At 39.8% G+C, this 24175-nt stretch overlaps 1 protein-coding gene across 1 annotated transcript in view; it reads left to right on the forward strand.

Moving 5' to 3' along the window:
- Window positions 1-17491, forward strand: part of ccdc88c (coiled-coil domain containing 88C) — an 83077-nt gene extending 65586 nt beyond the window's left edge. The window contains 4 exon segments of the mRNA XM_055231209.1: window positions 928-1029; window positions 8490-8627; window positions 11984-12219; window positions 16763-17491. Coding sequence (XP_055087184.1) covers window positions 928-1029; window positions 8490-8627; window positions 11984-12219; window positions 16763-17491 — 1205 coding nt within the window.
- The last annotated feature ends 6684 nt before the right edge of the window (window positions 17492-24175 follow it).

The raw sequence follows: 24175 nt of genomic DNA on the forward strand, positions 1-24175 counted from the left end.
CTAGCCTCGATGAGCTTCATTTGACTGGACGTCACACTCATTTATTCCACTTCTTTATACAATCGATTGGATGGAAGTAATTAGAAAATCGTAAAGTGTCTTATTTTGCCTAAAAACATGTAACCCTGTAGTTTAGAACTGTACAAACAAGTTCTGAACTGCACATGATTCTTGTATTAGTTTGTCAGTTCAGTTCTTTTTTGTCAATTCTCATGGCCACGTTTAAACATATATCTCGAACATTGCAATCCTTGTTAGAAAAATCATAATTACATATGTTTCTTAAATCGTTCAGCTCTATTACCGTAACTAAGATAAATTGGACTAAGCATTATACAAAAACTGAACAGCTGAAGAGGAAAGTCTAAAGAAAGCATGTGCATGGAGCTGCTGTTAAATTCTATTGAAGTCATGATTTTTTCACCATATTATTTAGCTTTATTAATGGGTAAATTGATGTGATCTCTTTTTAAGGTTAGATGCTGTACTGGACTTTTACTGAAAAACATGAAACCAGAACTAGTTCAGTTTAAACAGACCACATTTACTCACTTTCCTAAACAATTGCTTGCATCCTAATTATTCGTAGTGATGGGTTTGAGTGCTTTTCACAGAGTTTTGTCATCAGAGTAATGTAAAAAAAAACAACAACAAAAAACAACTAGCAGCGTGCTTACGGATTTGCAGACAATAAAACACTTTATAATTAGCTGCAGACAGCATACAGTCTCATTTTGACCCCAAAGTGCTGTTTTTACACTATATCAGTACAGAAGCAAAATTCATTTAACTTTATTACATGGAATAAACATTGAGTACAGCCTCTTTAAAGTGACATTTATTAGTTGAAGACCTGTATGTATTAAAATGCCGCTCGCACCTTTAGGTTCTCAGCCCTGTCTATTGCTTCTCAATAAATGATTTTAGTTTCAGGTCCATCATACAGAGCCCTCAGCTCTACTCCCAACCATCAGTCATCCTCAGTGGGATTAAACAGCACCAGATCAGCCCCCAGCCGCAGACCCAGAGGTAAAAACAACACATATATCAGATACACTTTAAAGCTCCTATTTTGTGGTAAATCAACTTTTTAAACTCTATGGAATAGTATTGTATTTACATGTAAAGTGCCCATATTACGCAATTTTATCTATGTTGTAATGTTGTTTCTTCATCACTAACAGACCTGGAGTTGTGTTTTGTTGCATTCACACATGTTTAACACAAAAACTGAAAGTTACGTATGTAACTACGGTTCTATGAATGCCGGATGACCGCCAGAGGCGGTGCTTCAAGCACTGAATGATCACTCTTGCATATGTGCAGGTCGAGATTTAATAACAACAAATTCACCTATGACCTTCTGGTGACCCACGTGAGGCTATATACTCACGTGACTCCGGAAGCACAGTCCCTTAACCTTCTCGCGAGCGCACGAGGATTCCGAGGGACAGAGACCTCTGGTGGTCATCCGGGATTCATAGAACTGTAGTTACATACGTAACTTTTGTTCTATTTCATCCCTTCTGGACGCCGGGTGCGGTGCTTCAAGCACTGGATGACTTGTAACAACATGGTGATAAGGAATCCACAACCACGTCAAGCGAAACCTACCTCATAGCGAAGCATGATGCTCGCGTAGCACTCCATCCAGAGGATGGGGGACCGCTACATTCACCCAGTAAAATGTGGCAAACGTGGATGGTGAGGTCCAAGAGGCCGTAGCACAGATCACGTTCAGAGAAACTCCATGCATAGCAGCCTAGGAGGTAGAAAGACCCGTGGTTGAATGGCATATCACACCTTCCGGCATCAGCTGCCCCTGTGAGGCATAAGCATGTTTAATGGTCTCTACAACCCACCGAGACAGGCGTTGTGTAGAAAGAGCCTGACCCTTACATGGACCGGCATAACACACAAACAGACTTTCTGACTGTCGCATACCTGCCATAACCTGTATTAAGCCTCCAATGAGCAAACAGGGCATAAAGGTTCTGTGGTAGATTCCATGCCAAACCTCGCCAACTGGAGCGGTTGGGCATTACCTGTAGAAGATAACACCTTAAGGAGGAAAGAGACATTAGGCCAGAACGTTAGGCCTGAATCTCCAGGAGCAACGAAAGATCCCATGATGGAGCCACTGGCCGTGTAGGTGGGTGAAGCCGCCTGGCACCTTTCAAGAAACGGGAAACGTTCTTATCACTGCCCACAGTGCTACCGTTCATGCCACTGTGCCAGCAAGATATTGTAGCCACATATACCTTTAATGTCGATGGCGACAGACCACGATCCAAACGTTACTGTAAAAACTCCAAGATAGCAGAGACTGAACAGTGCACCGCATCTTGTCCATGTCTCCTGCACCATTCCTCAAATAGCTTCCACCTATTTGTGCACAGCCGCCGCAGCGACAGTGCCCAGGCATTACAGATCGTATGTCCTATTCCCCCAGCATACTCTGAGAATGCAACACCGGGTCCTGCAGAGGCCAAAGCTGGAGGCGATTGGGATGGGGATGCAGTATCTGTCCCCCCAGCTGGAACAAGAGATCTGTCCTGGCGGGAAGGTGCATTGGAGAGCTGCAGCAGAGTCTGTGCAGAAGCGGGAACCAGATCCTCGCTGGCCCGAATGAAGCACCCAGCAGTAGCTTGTGTCCCTCCTGCAGTACTCTCAGGAGTGTCAAGAAGCTAGAGAGGGCAATGGGTCGCTTCCCACGAAGCAAACAGATCCACTTCAACCCTGCCGAAGACCCTCCAGATGGTGCAGACCACCTCTGGGTGAAGCTTCCATTTCCCCGCCAGGAGAGTCTGGTGAGAGAGGAAATCTGCCACCTGATTTCGCGCGTCCCCAGTAGGCTGCCCTCAGGCTGGCAAAATGGACGGACGCCCACATAAGAAGCTGCCATGTTCTCTGTGAGATTCACTGATCTGGTCCCTCCCATGTGATTTATATGGTAAACCACTGACTTGTTGTCTGAACGTACAAGCACATGCCTGCCTAGCAATTTTGGCAGAAAACGGTGCAGTATACAGCCATTAACTCCAGTACATTTATGTGTTCCCCAATCAGACTCAAGGTCCATGTCCCTTGTATTACCTGACCTTGCCACGTTGCACCCCAACCCGTGGAGGATGCATCTGTATACACAAATTCCCTCCGTGACGGTAGAGACCCCAATGGAACGCCCTGTAGGACGTCTGTCTCTCCACTGAGACAGGAAGTAGAGACACACGCAGCCTCTTGCGTCTGTGTGCAAACAGAGTTGGGTCCAGCTGTAAGCTGTTCAGCCACATCTGCCTCGGCCGTAATGAAAGTAGCCCCGACGGAGGTACACTGGAGGCATCGCAGGAACAGCAGGGCCTCTCCCGCTCTGAATGCACCCAGCATCCCCATGATGTTGTCGACCCTCGTGGGCGAAGGGCAAGCAACCATGGTGGTGTTTAAGGCCATTCCCCCCAAAAAAGTGTCCTGTGTCGGGACCAGATTGTTCTTGTCCATATTCACACACTGACCCAAACGGCTCACATGATCGAGTACAGGCTCTGTGTCGCGAATGACCTGGTCGTGGTTGGGTGCACAAATCAACCAGTCCTCAAGGTAAGGTAGAATCTTCAAACCCCGAGCCTGCAGAGGAGACAAGGCCGCTGCCACCACTCGAGTGAACACCCTGGACGATAGGGACGGCCCAAACGGGAGGACCCTGAACTGAAAATGTCTCCCCTGAAAAGCAAAGCGAAGTAACTTCCAATGACTGTGTGCGATCGGTACATGAAAATAAGCATCCTTCAGATCTATGGTCGTGAACCATTCGCCTGGGGAAATTGTACATGTAGATCTCCCCCCCGTCGAGGGTCTACATGTACAATTGCATCCTTTTCCAGCAAGGTTGCTATTTCTTGATTGAGTGCCTCGAACTTTGCCGGGTACGAAATGGAGGTCATTCGGACCCGGCCGAAAATAGGAGGTCGGCGTCGGAACTGTAGGCGGTATCCCCATGATAAGGTGGTCAACACCCACATGTCTGGGATGTTGGCAGCCCAGTACTGGAGCTGTTCCGGGGTAGAACAACCGATCATCGGCCTGTGAGCTTCACCTATGACCCCTCTAGCCTCTAGAAGGCCTGGAGGGCTGGTGACCATACTGTGATGAACGAAGCACATGTGAAGTCCTGGGCCGATCACTCCGACAACGGCCCGACCTTGTAAGAGGGCGTCGAGGAGCCACAAATGGGCTTGGTGGCACAGCATAGGTCTGCTGATGGATAGTAGAGGGTCCAGGAACAATTGTAGGAGCAGCTTGTCAGTGAAGGCTCACCAGCTGATGTCTAGTCTGAGAGGCCTGGGCTGTCCGTTGCAAAGCCTCCAGCGCCGCCTCTCCAAAAAGTTCACCCGGAACCATAGGTAATCCTCTCAAGGTTCTCCTACACGTCTCCGTCAAGGGAGATTATGCTAACCAGACCTGTCGACGTGCCTGAGTCAGGACGGATAGCAGGCAGCCAAGCTCTCTAGAAATAAAGGCAAATGCCTGAAGAGACATGTCGACCAAGCCTTGCGTAGCTGTGTCGACACTAGAAGCCTCTAATGAAGTCGCTAGCCCCAACAGGGAGTTGCCAATACGACCCATGCGAGCCCCAGAATCGTAAGCTTTGCACAGCAATTCCTCAGTAACCCAGCATTGAGGTCACGGGCACCTGGCATTGGGTCTCAGAGCCTCATCTGAAGCCACAATAAGGGAGGCCACAGGTGGTTCAATCGCTGGCATATGCCCCAGACCAAACTTAGGCAGCAGGGAGCCTTCCATCACACGTCGGTTTAGAAAACGCTTTCGTATCCGACCAGCAGGCATTTACTTCCTTAATATACTCTGTAGAGGAAGGAAGCAAAAAATGCACTAGAAACCATACAGTCCCTGACAAAAGTCTTGTCGCTTATCCATTTTGTAGAAACAAAAGCTTATAACCTGACTTTAAATTAATCGATTGGTCTTAGAAATGTCTCATATGAAAGCTAAAACCCTCCCAAATTATGCTCAATATACTAAAATAAATTTGCTTCACTGAAGAAAGATTGATCATTTAATGAACACAGAAAGGTCAGATTTTGGCAAGACAAAAGTTTTGTCACCTACAGAAAATTGAACAAATAATTTACTTCAAATACAAAAATATGTTGTGTAACGTCAGTGAATTAAGTAGTGGTGCTGTGAGATCCATATTTAATATCTTGTATGACTTCCATGAGCTTGAAGGTCTGCATCCATGCAGTTCGACAATGATTCATACAATTTGATGATGTTGATGAAGTCATCAGGAATAGCAAAGAAAGCAGTCTTGCATGCCTCCCAGAGTTCATCAAGATTCTTTGGTATCGCTATTACTTCGGCGACACCTCCTGACTACGGGTGTCATAATTGACCAATATTGATCCATATATAAGGCGCATCGGATTATAAGGCGCACTGTGGGTTTTTGAGAAAATTAAAGGCTTTTAGGTGCGCCTTATAGTGCGGAAAATACGGTAGTAAAACTGACATAAATCCAATGAAACAAAAACCCTCAATATTAATAATGTCAGCTTTTGCCTAATGACAAGCCATTCAGAGAAATAGCTCTATCTAGTGGTTAAGAAAATAATTACACAAATGGCTCCCTCTATCGGCCACGAACAGAAATAACAAAGGCCGCTGGGGCCCTTCGGCTTGATGTGCTGCACAACCAATTAAGGTGCACGCAGTGCGTAACTTGTAAACGCCAGAACTAACGCTAGTATGAAGATGCACAATGCACAGTACAAAGGAATGAAATAGTGAACCCGTTTGACATTGCCAAATATAAACTTTACAATATAAATGAGATGGGAGGCACAAGGCGTCGAAGGACAGTTGGCTAAAGCTAACTAAGCAAAGCAAAGGCATAGAAAATACAATTAAATAATGCACTATTAACTCGCACTGGTCACACACTTACTTGCACTAGACGCACACAATACACAGAATCAGCTATTAAACTATTATAGCAGTTCAACAACGGGAACTACACAAACACTGCCGCTTGTAGCGAACTCTCCGAGCGACTGCCAACTTCTGCACAAAGGAAAGTGTAAGAGTAAGAGTCAAAGTCTGTGGCTCGCAGGGGCCACAAGGGGGCCTTTTTTACAGAAGGTGTCAGCCACCTCAGCAGTGGATCTGGTCTTCAGCCTCTTGATAATTAACGCTTTGGTCTCAGGGTGGATCTTAGGCATGTTGTCAGAGGTCAAGTTGCAGTTGATGTGAAGGTCTGGTGTGCTGGGGTTCTTTTTATACACACCCACTAATTGATTGATCAGTAACTGATCACAGGTGAGGCTGTAATCTAGGATTGGGTGCATCATATGACAAGGCGACAAGACTTTTGCCTTGCCAAAATCTGACCTTTCTGTGTTCATTAAATGATCGATCTTTCTTCAGTGAAGCAAATTTATTTTAGTATATTGAGGAGGATAATCCCGCAGAGCAATCCCGTTTGTTACGCTTATGCAGGATAGGGGAAACGTCAACAGTAGAGCGCTTTCTCATCACCTTCCCACTCGCCGGCAACTGGGTGTCCTGTTTATCAGAAGGCGCTGTGGTCCCAGCTCCTCCAAACACGTCCAGGCAGTCAGCGCGCAGGGATCTGGGCATAATGCTGCAACTCATGCAAGCATTCTCTGTCAAACCTTCCCTAAGGTGGTCCACACCTAAACATAAGGGGCATAAAACATGTCCATCTTCAGGTTGAAGTGGGGTCATGCAAGCTCTACAGCACATGGACTCCATCAAACCGACGGTAGATCAGATCGAGCAGAAAACGCCACTCTTGATCCATCAACTGGGATAAAAAAAAATAAAAAATACCACATCGAGGTGAAAACGACACTGGTGGTAGGCTAGAATTAAAATATATTATCCTCCCAAGCTCAAAGCGGACAGTCACCACTGTTGTTGTTAGTATAATTAGAACATGCACCCGAAGGCACGAAAAAACGAGCTAAAGAACCGAACACGGTTCTAAAATAGCAAGGATAGTTAGCCGAATGCAGCAATAATCAACACAAAATCAAGCTGAACCGAAAACGGCAGCAAATACAAACTAGCTCCACCGAACCCGGTATCGCTTCCAAAAAAATGCTGAAACTACTTACCATAGACTATCTTTGTGAAAAATTTGCACCTCACCGGCGTCAGGGAACCACCCGCTTTCAGGTGAGGCACTCTGTGAAGCCCTGTGCAGCTTGTGCAGCTTACGCAGCCCCTGAGGAGCGAGTTGCACTACCTTGACCATGCTCTGAGCAATAAGCTGCCACAAAGGAAAATGGGAAAACAACTGTCGTACAAAGCAGTATCCGCGAGTAGCCACAACACACTCGACCTAAGCACAAGAAGAAAAAAGAGACTGTGCTTCCGGAGTCACGTGACTATATAACCTCACGTGGGTCACTGGCAGTTCAAAGGTGAATTTGTTGTTATTAAATCTCGACCTGCGTATGAGCAAGAGTGATCATTCAGTGCTTGAAGCACCGCCTCTGGCGGTCAGAAGGGATGAAATAGAACCTGCATATTTAGGCTGAGTTCTTCTCTCAAACAGAAAACCCTCTGTTCCACCTTCTGATGTCATCATGTGGTAATCTAGGAAGTGCTTCACTGCGTTTTTAAACTCCATACATCTTTTTCATCATTTGGATGATTTCAGCATTTTGAGGTTTGGAGACGTAAACAGACACACACATGTGTGACTGAAACAAAACACAACTCCAGGTGTGTTTTTGAAGAGATAACAACATTATAGCATGGTTTTGAGCCCACAAGAGTCAATTTAGCATAATATAAGACCTTTAAGCTGTCTGCTGAATCATGTTTTTAATAGCTACATTGCTAGTTATTGATTTCAACATGGGCCATTTCCAACAGTGCCAGCAGGTGGGATCAGACTCCTTATCCAAGTGTTATGTTACGGCTACAGACTGATGTCTTACATTTAAGACGCACTATGTAACTTTTCTGATGGAGGCTGCGTCTTCTTTTGTCCATAGAGATATTTTTTTGCTTGGAATGGTCCACAGTTAGATAGACACATTTTAGCTTGCATATCTCCTTGGAGACAAGTAGGGAGTGTCACCAGGCAAAGTTACAGGTCAGATCTGTGGAGAGATGACCCAGCTCACAAAATGCATTATGATTATGATTAATGCCAGCATAATGCAAGGCCAAGCTAGAACACCGTATCAGTGCAGCGTCCAGTTTGACCCAATAACATAGTCATTATTCTGGTATTAGTTATTACTCTTATTCCTAAACACCACACTGTGCAATTTTCCTGGCAAAGCAATAACATCTCCCTATGGGCAAGCAAGTTACAAACTCTTCACCAGAAAAGTTACATAGTGTATCTTTAAAAAGCCAGAATTTAGTATAATATGGGATCTTTACCTTACTTTATCACTGTAGTAATAACTCAATCTGCTGTACATTTTCAGGCTTGTTGTATGACGAAGATTTGCGCCACACTTCGACAGACTCCATGTTTGGTTTCCATGGCAGCGCAGGGGGGCGCCCGGGGTCAGCGGACTACAGCCACAACACGTCCAGCTCCAACTCTCCTGTCAACTGCAAAGGTACAGAGCTCCCATGTGAGCTGCACTTCAACAACAGATCTGGAGGAAAATATTTTTGTATTTGTAGTAGGCCACACCATATCGCTGCTGATGTGTTGGAATTTTTGTGGGAATGATATGAAATTTGGTCTGTGTGATAATGGCACTTTGCAGAGCCTCCACAACCTTCCCCGCAATGAAAAGGCTAAAAACTCCTATAATGAAAGAAATTAGACATAGCTATAGCCTAAATAGCCTAAATCAAGTTAATATTATAGTTATTTAGAATATTACAAAAACCACAGTTAAGCAGGTATATATAGCATAGAAGCTCTTCGGTTTGTTTTAAAATTCCATACAGTTACAAAGCATCTAAATGTTCGGCTCAGGTTATTATCAGCTGTGCTGCTAATAAGTAATTTCAGCATGTTTGTTTCCCCACTGTTGTCACCAGAGGGCAACCTACACTTCCAAATACAGAATTTTTAATTCAAAGTTAAAGACTTGGCACCACAAAATATATATTATTCTGTCATACATAAGTACTATCTAGTTAAATATATTCTGAGATTTGAACCAACTTTATGCTGGTTGAAAAATGAGCACCAGGGTCGAATATTATTTTGAATTAAACAAATAACTATTCTTTTTTTTTTTTTTTGTGATCAAATTTTTTATTGTTTACATAATAACAGCAAAAACACAATCCCCCCCCCCCAAAAAAAACAACAAAAAAACAAAAAAAACAAAACAAAAACAAAACACACATCCCGAGCTCATGGTGATATCCTACCCCCCCTCCCTGGGCTCCATATGTACAAGATGGAAAAAAAAAAACAACAACAAACAAAACAATATGTATATGCATGCACATTATATGTGTATTCCTATACCCCTATACATTACTATACTTATATTTACATATACACTTACACACACACATATATATATATATATATATATATATATATATATATATATATATATATATATATATATATATATATATATATATATATATATATATATATATATATTACATATACATACATACATACACACAGACTTGATTATTTAAGATTATCCAGCTCCAATAAGGTTTTACTCCATAATGAGATAGTTTTTGTTTTGGCTCCATGCATTTTAGCTACTGATAGTTCCATGTTGATGATGTAGCGAAAAGTATTGATCCAGTGACTCAGAGTCAAGTTATTAGATGTTTGCCAGCGAAGGGCCAGCAGTTTTTTCGCTGCTGTCAACCCTGCCAGTAAAATCTTTTTGTGAAAAAAGGACCAATTTGATAACATCGAAAAATCATTAATCAAAAGGATAAGTGGGGTAAAACAAAAATCTTTGTTTAACATTTTAACTAAATAGGAATGTACAGTTTTCCAAAATATATTGACGTCTTTACAATCCCAAAACATGTGGATAAAAGTACCAATCACATTCTCTGAACATTTATCACAATATGGAGAAGAAGTGAGCTTCATCAGGTATCTCTTTTTAGGGGTTAAATAAGTTCTATGTAAAAAGTTGAAATGTAGTACCTGATGGTTTGGATTTTTTGATGAGTAAGTAACTGTATTCCATATTCTTTTCCAGTTGTCATTCTCCATTGCTGCATCCAAATCCTTACTCCACACATTTTCAATTTTCAATGGTTTATAATTTGCAATCAATAATAAATTATATATTTGTGTAACAAAGCTCTTTTTTCTATTTAATATATGGTGTAATTTGTGTGTGGTAAGAGGTTCAGTCCATGGAACCCCATAGGCTTTCATGGAGGATCTCAACTGCAAGTACACAAAAAAAGAAGATGCTGGCAGGTTAAAGACGGCACGTAGATCACTAAAAGGGAAAAGCCCAGAATCACCAAACATGTCTCCTAACACATGAATCCCTTTCTCTTCCCATTGTGAAAAAACAAATGGTTTGGCCCCAGATAGTAATGAATAGTTGTGGAAAAGTGGACTGTTCTTATGCCATTTTTGTATGCTTTTAGATTCTTTTTCCACGTATCTCCAGACTGCTAATAAATTAGTAATTATTGGGCCAAAACGAGTCTTTGCTCGTTTAAGTGGGATAGCAGAGTAAATTAGGTCTTTTAATCTATGAGGGTGAACTAGATTTTCTTCTATGCATTTCCATGCAGTGTCACTCGTTGGGCAGAACCATGAAGACAGTGGACGTAAAACAAAAGACCAGTAATAGTATTTGAAATTGGGCACTGAAAGGCCTCCTGAAGATTTGTGCCGCTGTAACGTAGCTAAAGAGACACGTGGTCGGTTTCCTTTCCATAAATATTTTGAAATCAGAGAGTGAAGCCTTTCAAAATACCTGGGCGGTGGAGAGAGGGGAAGCATTGCAAAATAAAAAAGTATACGTGGTAATATATCTGTTTTAATTATAGAAATTCGAGTTTGCAAAGTAGTAGGGAAATTATCCCATCGTTGTAAGTCAAGAGTTACCTGGTTTAAAATGTTTATGAAGTTTGTAGAAGCAATTACATTTAGTGATGGATAGATTTCCACACCCAAATATTTGAAATGCTCCACTCTCGGAATTATAGACGGAAGTGATACAAGGTTGGAATATGAATTAAGAGGAAGTAAAGCCGATTTTAACCAATTTATCTTATATCCAGAATATGAACCAAACTCTTTAAATGTCTCAAGTATATGTGGGATAGAGGTCGATGCTTTATCTATATATAATAAAATGTCGTCACAATATAGAGAAATGTAATGATTAGTATTATTAAAACTTATAGGAGAGATAAAGTTATTTTGTCTTATTTTTTGAGCTAAGGGTTCTAAAGACAAGGCAAAAAGAAAAGGACTTAAAGGGCACCCTTGACGACATGATCGAGATATACGAAGAGAAGATGACGTAATACTTCCACTTATCACCACAGCTGAAGGATCCGTGTATAGTAATTTTACCATATTGATGAAAGTATGTCCTAATTTAAAATGATCCATAACCATCCAGAGATACTCCCATTCAAGCTGATCAAAAGCTTTTTCAGCATCAAGAGATAAAATAACACAGTCAGATGGGATTTCAGTGGCGGCGTGGATAATATGAAGTAATCGTCTTATGTTATCAGATGCCAATCGATTTTTGATAAAACCAGTTTGGTCACAATTAATCAATTTTGACATATATGGATCAATGCGATGAGCCAGGATTCGGGCATAAACTTTAACATCAGTATTGAGAAGTGATAAAGGCCTATAATTACTACATAGAGTTTGATCTTTATTTGGTTTAGGTAAAAGAGTGATTATTGCTTGATTCGCATCATTAATGAAGGAACCTTTCTCAATTGAGGTCCAAATAACTATTCTAAACATTTATCTTCTCTTCAGATCCCTCCAATCGTCAGGGGCACTCGGCCAGCCTCTCCAGTGATGATATCTTGTGTGTAGGCCAATCACAGCAGAGTTTGTCCCGCAGCTCCACCCTCCTGTACGACCACTCTCCTCAGAAGGCCCAGCCACAGAGAGGGGTGCCCAGACCCAAAACCCGCTCTGCTTCCCCCGGGAGTGAGATGGTGACGCTGGAACAGTTTCTCCACGAGAGCAACTTACAGTCTCCTCCTGTGGTACAGTTACATAACAAGATATACAGGTTTTTTTTGGAAGCATAAAGGGACAGTACTGCAAAATGTGTCCAGCCCCAGTATGAATACACTGTAAAAGCAGCCCTTGGGGTCAAATGGGGTCAGTCTGCTGTGTTCTGTCGGCATTTACGGTAATTACACAAACCATTAAGTTTGCTGTTAGCATGTTAGTTTTTGTTAATATTACCGTGACAGCAAAACTCACTGGCCTTTGAAAGTTATGAAATGACCTTATAAAATCATTGCGATGAATAATTAGTATGCCAGAAATACTGGATGTAAGCTCATTTTCAAGCTATAGCTGTCATGGAGCTTACTGACAAAGACCATGGCTGCCATTTTGTGCCAATGGCCTCTCTAACCTCAAATAAACACTCAGTCACACTTCACATATATATCCATGGGCCAAATGTGTCTTGTCCAAAAATACAGTAATAGTACACAGTGGTCTCAGAGCTGGAAACAAACTTGAGCAGGGATCTACCTCAGTCAGTGTGCTAAAGCATCTAAAGGTCCTATATCACACAAAATGGACTCTGTGAGCTTTAAACCATGTCATAATGTTGTTACCTCCTTGTTTTGTTTCATTCACAGATGTTTGAGTAACACTTTATCATTAGTCTGTCTACACCTCTGAATCTCAAAATACTCTGTTCCACCTTGTGATGTCATGACATGGTAGTTTTCAAGTGAACATCTCCTTTTACCTTTAGTTCAGTAGAGATTGACATCTCCACGGGTGAAATCATTCAAATTATTCTAGTGAAGGTGTATGGAGGTGTATTTAAAAACACGGTGGAGTGCTTCCTGTATTACCACATGGCATCACAAGGTGGAACACAGTGTTTTCAGTTCGCGAGAAAAACTAAATATGCAGGGTTTATGTGTTAAACATGTGTGAATTAAACAAAACACAACTCCAGGTATGTTTGTGATGAGGAAACAACATTATAACATAGATCAGAACATTGCGTAATATCAGCCCTTTAAAGCTTTTTACTTCTGAAAAACTTGTAAACACATAAATCATTTTAAACTGTTTGCACCAGTTCCACTTTCCTAACACATTGTGGAGTTTTACGATCACACCACTGCTAACAACAACTAGCATGCTACCAGCCACCACCCACACCTAGTAGCTGCTTTTTTAATACATCTATACTGGGGCAAAGCAACTATTACTTACATACATGGAAAAATGCATATAGCCTTTTTAGATGGTTATGGGAACTGGGGCAGACCTCACCTGTTGTACTAAGAATTCAGCTTTAGCCTAAATGACTAAGAACCAAAAACAGTGCCTCATCTCAGAGTGTTTCTCTTTGTCCCAATGTGACCTCCAACTCCTCAGCAGCTTCATTTCTGTATCTGTCCCAGATGTGGAGAGGAAGAGTTTAATGCAATCAATTAATGACATAGACTGTAAAAAACAGTCATATCTTATAATGTGACTCAGAACTTACTAAAGCAAAACAATGACAACTGTTTCCAAGTAAAATCCTTGTGCCTGTGTGTGGGTGGGTGTTTATCACATTGCGAGGACTAAACTGCATACACACATCTTGAGGACAAAAATCAGGTGATGGAAATCCTTTGTTAGATCTACAACAGGATTTAAAGTTCAGATGTGGGTTAAAAGCAAGCCCCGGGGCCTGGACATGGCCGCCTATTGAAGTCTATGGTCCATGCTCAATGACGCATGTCGCTAGTTTAGCCTTTAGCGGCTAGATACATCTGGTCCTGATAATGTTTGTGCTTCCAGGAGCTTCTGAACCACGTTCTAAACCTGCTGCTCGTTCATGACAGTTGGGCTTGTTCACATTGCTCACATGGGCTTTCATGTCATACCACGTGACCACTTTAACCAATCAGTGCTTGAGCTTAGGTAGAGCAGAGATAGAGCGTAGCCGAAGCTAACGATTAAAAAAGGGTTTTTAAGACCAGATGGATTTTGAGCTGAAAAAAGTATATGATCTGAAAATGGATAAATATTGCCACAAAATTCCACCTTTGTGAAAGCTGTAGGTGCCCTGTCAGTCTTTGTCAGCCCATCTCAGTCCCTCTCAGCCCCTTTCAGCCCCTTTCAGTCCTTGTCAGCCGAACACGAGTAGTTTGTGATTACATTGCACTCTATGAGAAAAATCCTTTTTGAGCAGAAGTATGTAATATGTAATTTGATAAAAATCTATATATATCTATACTGTCTACCTACGCCTTCTACATTTCATGAAAAGAATGTTAAAAATGTGCTAGAATATTCATTTAAAAGATAAAAGTGGTTCACACCCGACATGAAAGGGTGACCTGCCGATGCTAAATCTAATAGACCTGAGACTTCATGACTCCAGACTTTTGTGTGTATAGAGTGCTTTTCCAACTTCAAGGCTCAGAGCATTCAATATCAAGGAACCACCCACCCATTCACACATATTCATGCACCAGTGTACACAGACACTGTGGACGGGTTGGGTTAAGTGACACAATGAATGGCTGGAATCGCACCACCAACCATTGGGTCAGTGGATCTGACACTACCAAATGAGCTACTGTCACCCTTGTGTTAAAGTGTATATGATGATTTTTATGTTTTTCTAATTCTGACTTGGTTTGATGGGATAGAACCTGTGCTAAATGTTTATCAGTTTACATCAGTTTAGTGGCAGTTTTGAGAATTGAGAAGAAAAGTATAAATAAAATAAAAATACTGGAAGTATTGGAGAGTTTAAAAAAGAACACCCCTACCTATATCAGCCCAACCTTTTCTGACAGATGAAATATTCATTTAACACAATAAAGCTGTTAATCTCTACGTGTCATTTAGACAGGTTTCTAGAGCAGGGGTGTTCATTACGTCGATCGCGATCTACCAGTCGATCGCGAAGGCATTTTGGGTAGATCACGTCCCGTCATCCATCCAGTCACATGACTAATATACAGGACAACCAGTTAGATTACACCTGACCCTAGGTCACATCATGGGCGCTGCACACGCATAAACAAGCGCGAGTTAGATTAACCCTATAGTGTCGGATGCTATCGTGGCCGATAGACTCGCGGTTGCGGACTTTCCAGCAGCGTAACTCCGCGCCCAGTCGTGCTCTCATTGAAATTCAAACGGCGTCTCAAAGCGGAGACAAGGGGCTATCTAAATATTTTACCGTCATTACTGTAATCTGCCTCTTTTGTCCCTCGAAGGTGACGAATGAGAGCGCGGGGCTGCGGGGATTTTCACACTCATTTATTCGATGAGTAAAAGAAAAAAATACGGATGGATGTGTAAAGTAGAAGTAGCTGTGTGAAAAAATGCAGTAAATTCTGATACTTCCTTTAACATGATTTTTATGGTTAGAAAAAAGACAAAACCCTAATCAACATGATTAGCTCTGTTATCGCTTTCCAATGAAAAATGCAATTTTACTCCTGGCTGTCAGAAGCTACTGCCCGAACTATGCATCCCTCATTGATTCCATTCAGTGCAAGTCATCAGAGCAGTAATCATCATTCAAGTAATTATGAACATGTAAGAAGTTCATTTGTGTTGTGCAGTATTATCTCATGACGTTGTGCAATGCACTGTACATGTAAGAATTCATAATACATTTACAAATAAATATATGTTTAACACTTTTGTATTAGGTGGTAGATCTTTCAGACACTATCATTTTAAAAGTAGCTTACATACTGAAAAAGTCTGAGCACCCCTGGTTTAGAGGTATGGTTGTCAGGTAACAGTACCTCTACCTATGTTCTCTCTCTCTCTCTCTCTCTCTCTCTCTCTCTCTCTCTCTCTCTATCTATCTATCTATCTATCTATCTATCTATCTATCTCTATATCTATATCTATATCTATATCTATCTATCTATATATATATATATATATATATATATATATATATATATATATATATATATATATATATATATATATATATATATATATATATATATATATATATATATATATATATATATATATATATATATATATATATATATATATATATATATATATATATATATAAAATGATGTCAAGTATGTTTGACTGAAATGAGTAGTCTAACCTGTTATAAGGACTTTAAAGTACCGGTACTCTAGAAACGTGGCTGCAATATTGTAAAAGTACACAGACAGTGTCATGGTGAAAAGCATTTGGGAACTACATTGACCACAAGTCTCCCAGAAATTATTTATAGTCCTAAACTTTAATATTAATTGCATTAAAGGGTTTTTAAGGCATTTTTAGGCAATGAATGGATATAATTTCTACAGTAAAAAACCTGATCACCCAAAAAAATCTAAACAAAAAGATTGTATGAGTTTTGGATATTGATGCATCCCTTTACATTGAGTGCCATGAAATACTTTAGTTTTAAAAATAATTATAGTCTAATATAACATCTGTATATGACCAATTCATTATTATCATTATTATTAGTAGTAGTAGTGGTAGTAGTAGTAAATTAAATTAATTAGAAACACTGAGTTGTAAGATAACATAATTAATGTTTTTTAAATTTATTTCAGGTATCAACAGGAAGCCGTGAGGACTTGATGACCGACTATTTCACATGTAGCCCCGCCCACTCCACTCCTATTGGCCGAGAACAGGCCACGCCTACCAGTTACGTCACCCCCACTGTCCAGCCATCCAATCAGAGGCCAGGGCAGAGCGTAAAGCCCTCTCCCCGGCACCCTGTTGGCCAATCCCCTGCTTCCAGCCAAACTGTCACTCAAAGAACCAGCCAATCACTGAGCAGGACCTTCAGTTTGGCTTCGGCCGATTTGTTGCGTTCCAATGGTCCCGATGGTTTCCGGGGTAACGAAGGATCCACCGGCCAATCGGATGTTGTCATTCGCCGTCCGGGGGGAGGGGCGAGCGCCAGGGAACGCCCGCTTTCTGCACGCCTCGCTGGACCAACCAGTCACGGAGATGCTAGCTTTTTGCACACACCCATTCACCACTCCTCCTCTCTCAACCTGCAAAGCGATAGATATTTAGAAAGAGGTCGAACAACAACTACAACAGCACGAAGCGGAACAAATTACCACAGAGGAGAGATCGCTATGGTTACGCCCGTGAGAGCAGTTACTGCAACACGATTGGATGAGGACCAAGGAGGAGGGGAGGGGCCACAGAAGAAAGATGGCGACCGGACACGATGTAGCTCAATCGAGCGACCCAAAAGCACGCCGGCGTCTCCTGACCCAAACAACGACCCTCAAACTGTGTGGTATGAATATGGATGTGTTTAAACTTAAAAAATACAAAAAAATTGTCAGAAAAAAACATTAAAAGTTATAATTTCCTGAATTTTCAAACTCAACTGCATTTGCGTTATGCAAGAAAATAGCAACATGAAGTCAGTTCTGTTGTTAAATATTGCTCAAACCTACCAGATGTTTTGGAAATAAAACATCAAATTCAAAGTAACTGGATTGTGTGAAAAATTGAAAAACACACAATTAATTACTTTGCTTAAAAATGTTCAAATGTTGTTTCTGGTTAAAAGATAACATTTGTTGGTTCAAAGCTTGAAAGCTCATAGTTCTGTTGCTATAAAAATGCACAGATCTGAGGTTTGAAAATTGTCACACACAAAAATCCATATTTGACAAGTAAATGCAAAATCTACATTGGACACCATTTGAAGTTCTTATATTTCAAGTCAAAGCGAGGGATTGTGCAACAACATGGCAACATGAAGTCATTTCTGTTGCTGGAAAGATGCACAAACTTGAGGATTAAAACTGGATATTTATCTGGAATTTTTACAGATTCCCTGGACACAAGCGGAAGTTTGCTAATTTTAAACTTAATTTTTGGAGAGAAATTCTTTGTTGGAGCTTTTGGAACTGGCAACATGAGTTTAACAAGGATCAAAACTGGATGTTGTTTACCAATGCAAAACATATTCTGGGGAAAAAAACAACACTAAATGCAAACCTGCTTGTACTGGAAGCAAACAGACTCCACTAATTTATTATGTTCTTAATACTACTCAGCAAATAGCCGTATCCCACGAGACTGACACTGATGGAACACTATGAACTCTGGATGTGATATGTCTATGAGCTGGAACTTCTGACTGCTGATCCTCCCTTTGTAAATCTATACAAGGTTTTTGATGAAGTAAAGCAAAAATGCATCTAGTTTAATGAGAACACTGCAAAAATGTGTCTATTCAGTTATAACAACTTGAATTAATAACATTCAGTGGAAAAATAATCTTATTTTCATTATTTTGAATGTAAAGATGCACTGTGTAACTTTTCTGATGGAGGGTTCACTACCTGCTTGTCTCCATGGAGATGTTTTTGCTTTGCCTCTATTGCTCAAAAATACTTTGAAAAACCATGCATTCTTAGTCTGGACATGGTCACCGCTCCACTGATCCAACCTGTAACTTCCTGGTAGGTTGCATCTGATTGTCTCCATAGAGATGGACAGGTTTAATGTTATACTGTGGAACATTACAGGCGATGCAATAATGTATTCATGAGATAGGCATAGTGCAATTTACATACATTTTTAAGACAAAAGTCCCAGTCAGATGTTGTGGGGTTTATGCTTAAAATTACAACTTTTAGCTTGAGCAAAAACTTCTCAAATCCAGATACATTTTCTCAATCCAAGTCAGTTCAACATATACACATTTTTGCAGTGAAAAATTGGAGAAGCCGTTCTGAACTTTAGCTGGTCTAGACACGTGGATAAGTGAATGTATAATATTCCTCTGCTCTTTTGCTCCAGACCTCCTCCTTCTCAGCTCTTCTGCGACCATAAACAAACACAGGACAAAATGAAATGAGAGAAAACAGAGAGAAAGAAACAGCACATGGGTTTAGAGGGTAAATAAATAAATGAATGGATGGATGATTGGAAGAAAGGTGGTAGATGTTGGTACACAAAAAAAGGACTTCCAAAATGACTTGAAATCAGAATCTTGAGTTATATTTAACAGGTTTGTGTGTAATTAAATATATTTTTAACTGATTTCGAGGGGTGCACTTAAAGGCACACTATGTAACTTTTTTAGTGTGAGAGGCTTGTCTCCATGGAGATGTTATTGCTTTACTTGGTGTGTTCATGAGCATGGCATTAAGCTGATCTATTTTTTATTTATTTATTTTTATAATATACTCAAAAATACCTTGGAGTTGCATCCATTCTGACTGTCAGCCTCTCCACAGTACTGACCTGTAACCTGGTCTAGTGTCATAACCTGCTTGAGCTCAATGCCATACTGTGGAACATTCCAGCCAAAGCAATAACATCTCCATGGACACGAGCAGATGGTGAATCTTCCACCATAAAAATGACAGTGCATATTTATTTTTTTCAGTTATTAAACTAGTTAAACAGTTATTTCTACTGTGCCTTTTTATTGTATTTACAATTTACAAATAATCTAGGTCTTGTAGTTTTCATAATTTATACGTTAAAGTTGAACTCATTTTAATGTATTTTTCCATTTCAGTTGTTTTAAATTTGATTTATTTCAATAGTTTAATCCTTCCCAGAAAATGCTGCTTAAAATTCAATTTAAAAAATGTCAAGAAATCATTTGAAATAAGGCCAAAAATTAAGTCAAAATTACACAAATCAAAATTCTGGATTTACACCATTTGAAGTCATAGCTGGGTTCTTGTTCTTTACAGTGTGGATGATTGTAAAAGTTAAAGAGCGAACAAGAGATGGGACTTAGATAAACATTTCATTTCCAGCTCACCTCCTCCCTGCTAAATTACAGCCTCATAACCACACTCCATGTTTAGATTTTCTCCCAGCATGCAACACGGGCAGCCCTGGTAACACATTACTGGAAATGGAGCAAACAGGGTCAGGCCAATAGTACAATACTCAAAAATACTATGGTCTTTGAAGAGATTGAGTCTGACCACACCCAAGCCAAAAACAAAGATCTACATGACTATTTTTACTGGATTTATTTATACTTAAGAACTGTGAAACTGCATTAAAGTTTAAACATTTTGTAAATTATTTATACCTTAAATTAGATTTCTAGCCAAATTATCTGGTAAGGAAAATTGTGAGGGAAATAAAAATATAAATTCAATTTAAATTGAACCAAGAATAAATATGTTGACAGTATTCAGAAATTTGGAACTTGGTCTTTCATGTCATTAAGTAAACATGATTCACTTAAATCGGCACAAATAACACTTGATGTACTGAATTCAAGCTACTTCAAGCTATTTTTTGCAGCGTGCCTATGTAATTTGCACACTGACCACTAGGGGCGTAGAGGTTTTTGTTGGATACACACATTTGTATTCTTATCGTAAGCACTTTATCTGTGGAGTTGCCTTCTTTCAATTTGTGCTATACATGTTACATTATCACTTTGGGGAATGGTTCAGACAGCTACGTTATATAGGTGGAAGTTATTTTACTTTCAGACAGATAAATAAGGCACAAATGTCTCGTCTCTTGTCTTGTTGATTGAAAAATAAATGAAAATATAATGGGAAAGTAGCTGCAAGGAACCAGAAGGTAAATAGATGTTTGATAACTTGAGCTGTTTTTGTGTGGTTGTCTTGACTTGTCATTTCTACAAAAATACAATTCAAATCTAGTTGGTTCTATGGAGTGGTGTTGCAACCATAGACTATATCTATAGCTAGCGTGCTAGCCGCCAAGACATTTTGGTCTTAAATCTTCGTATTAACCCGCTCTACATGATCCTGGGTTTTTTATTTCACTATTGTGTCTGTAAATCAAGATATGAACATTAATAACAGACAAATCAGGCGCCTTCTTTCCTCAAGGTCGCTGCCGCTATATAGTCTTTAAAGAAGTGATGGTCTGAAATGTGATTCTTGTTTTAGTTTGTCAGTTCAGATTTCAAACTTTTTAGAAAAATCACATTTAGATATTTTTCCCAAATTAAAATACAGAAAAAAATTCAACTTGATGTAAACAGTGAGTTTCTCCTGTCAGAGCCTTTCACCCACCCTTCCCTTCACCTGTGTCTGTTGATTATGTCATGGTTGAGTTCATTATGTCATGGTTGATTTCTTGGTGCACTTTTGGTTGACGGACCTGGTGTCCTAAGACGCTATAGCTTTATAAATAAGACATCACTTATTAACTCACTGGATTCACTGAAGCATATGACTCAAGGAAGGGAGGAGGGAAGGGCGTAGGCAGTAGGAGATAGGAGGTAGGAGTGAGGAGCCAAGGAAAGACCAAAAAAGGGGATGACCACTAACACAAATGCATGAGTAATGATATAAAAACAGCATACTTCTTGCATTACGTGGTGAGAATGACTGACCGGATGTGGATGCACTGTAAAAATGAAATAAAAACTATAGGTTGTGGGTTAAAATAAAGATATTAATTTGAGATGTTTTGACTAGTCTAGATAATTTCTCATTAGTGTGTATTTTTCTGTTTAAGTTGCACTATAACTTTTCTAGAGGAATCTTAGCCATCTTCCTGTCTCCATGGAGATATTATTGCTATTGCTGTAATATTCCACAGTATGGCATTCAAGTATCTATTGAAATGATCGGTTTATGTTCTGTTTATTTCTTTAAAAACACCTCGGAAAAACACCATGGAGACAAGGAGGTCAAGCCACTGGGCCAAGTTACAGGTCAGATCTGAGGAGAGGCCACCCACTCACCATCAGAATTCTTGTCATATAGACGTGTTTAATGCAATAAGTGTGAAACATTACAGCCAGTAGAAACTATGTCTTGATGTGTCTCCATGGCGATGAATAAGTTTAATGGCATAGTGTGAAACATTTTGGGTAAATAGTGGCTGACCCTCCACCAGAAAAGTTACATAATGCATATATAATATATTTAAGCAAAATATTATTTTTGACATACAAAACGCTTATTCCATAGGTAGATTTTTGCTTGTAAAGAAGAAAATTATATTGAAAGCAGTTGGATGTATTTCTGTGAAGTGAATAAATGTAAACTAGTCAAAACTACTCGTATTAGTACTAACTAGTATTTTGAATGTGTGAAATGTCTCATGGAATTTTTTACAGTGCAGTTGAGGAGGAGGAGGAGACGAGAGCAAAGGGTATTTTTGTATATAATTGTTTAAATGGAAGTTGTGTCTGAGATGAAGAGTCAACACTGGACGATACACTGCAAAAACATATCTGCTTGGGTTACATTTACAAATCTAGCACTTGGTGCATATTATTCTTATGTCCTTGGCCAAGACCATAGACTTTATATATAGACGGACATAGCATAACATGCTAGCTGCCACATTCCAAGGAAGTGGAAGTGATCATGGGCGCGCTTCTGGCTTCAATTCACTTTACATTGAAAAACTGTGTCCCCTCTCTCTGTAACTGCTGCTGCTGTCAGACTCACCATTTTGGTCTTAAATGTTTGTATTAGCCCGCTCTACATGATCCTGGGGTTTTTAATTCACTATTGCGTCTGTAAATCATATGAACATTAATAACAGAGAATTCAGGAACCTTTTTTCCCCTGAAGTCACTCCCACTAGCGTTTGATTGACGAAGTTGACAACGCAGCTGTTCAACATCCTCGCTCTGGATTGGCTCTTTGGTTGCTATGATACTCACAGTCGGAATTCCAAATATGAAACTAGGCTTGCCACTTTAACTGCTAGCCTTGATGAGCTTCATTTGACTGGAGCTGAACACTGTGGGTGATGTCACACTCTATAGGCAAGACACTTCACTCACATTACTCACTCCTGTTATAGTAATGTGGCTGGTTAGAACTGAAAGGGCATCTGGTTCAACAGTGACTGTACGGGAAAATAAACATTGGTTTAAAAAGTAAATTAACCAAATCTAATATAATCTGTATGAATTTAACTCATGTAAATATGTTTGCAGTGTATCCATCACTGAGAGACATTTTGTTAATTTGTGGAACACTGGTACATTTCAATATGCAACAAAGATCATTATTTAACAGTGTATATGACCTTGGCACCAGATGTAGAGGGTTACAACTGGACATTTTGTTTTGTTTCATGATACCAAAAATCAGATTAGTATCCTCTTGTAAAACTGCTAAAATGTGACCCATCATAGCAGAGCTTGTAGAAAATAAGTATTAGTATCACCATAGAGCTGCTGTACACGTGAACTTTGACACTTTCAGCACTTAAAGCTTTAACCTTTCCTGTGAGAAATGAACTTTCAAATGGGTTAAAATGGCTTGAAATCTGTTTTTTCATTCTGAGTTGTTTTAAATGCTACTAAAGTGACAAAATTACTTAAATTTCAATTGGCAGACCATTTTGCCTTGGAAAAAAAATGCATAAATTTATTGGATCTCACGTCAACAAGTCAAATATTAAAACAGTCTCATTTCTACCATCTTAAAAATTTGAAAAACAGAACTAGTTCATTTGAAACAGTTTGCAGTTGTCCAAAATTACACCTCCCTGACCTAATTTATTCAGTAACGCTATCCACAACTGGCATGCTAACTGTGCACTTTCTGATCATCTGACAATAAAACACTTTATAATTAGATGCAGACAGTACACAGAGGACTTATTCTCATCTCGAGAGCTGCTTTACAATACATCTGAACTGGGATAAGAGACATTTTTGCCCAGAAACTGGGTACAGACCAAAAAAAAAAAATCCATTTCAACTTGTTAATATACTGAGTTTAAGTCTTAAATCTTAGGGTTTTTTTTTTTTTTTGCATTGCTTGCATTATAACTTTTCCAGGCCTATTAGGATAAAGTCTATATGTGCAAACCACAAGTGTCTACTGATGTCAAAAAACAGTCATTTCCATATTTTTGATACTAATATGTGTACATGACGTTCACGTCTTTATTGATCTACTTCTTGTTTACTGTTTTGCTGGCGTTATATGGTCTGTGAACTCTCTAGAAAGATGTTTTTGTTTTTTTTGCAGAAGTCAAAATCTTTCAAAATTTGCGGT

Source organism: Periophthalmus magnuspinnatus, chromosome 22, assembly GCF_009829125.3.
Source record: "Periophthalmus magnuspinnatus isolate fPerMag1 chromosome 22, fPerMag1.2.pri, whole genome shotgun sequence".
NCBI classification, from domain to species: domain Eukaryota; kingdom Metazoa; phylum Chordata; class Actinopteri; order Gobiiformes; family Gobiidae; genus Periophthalmus; species Periophthalmus magnuspinnatus.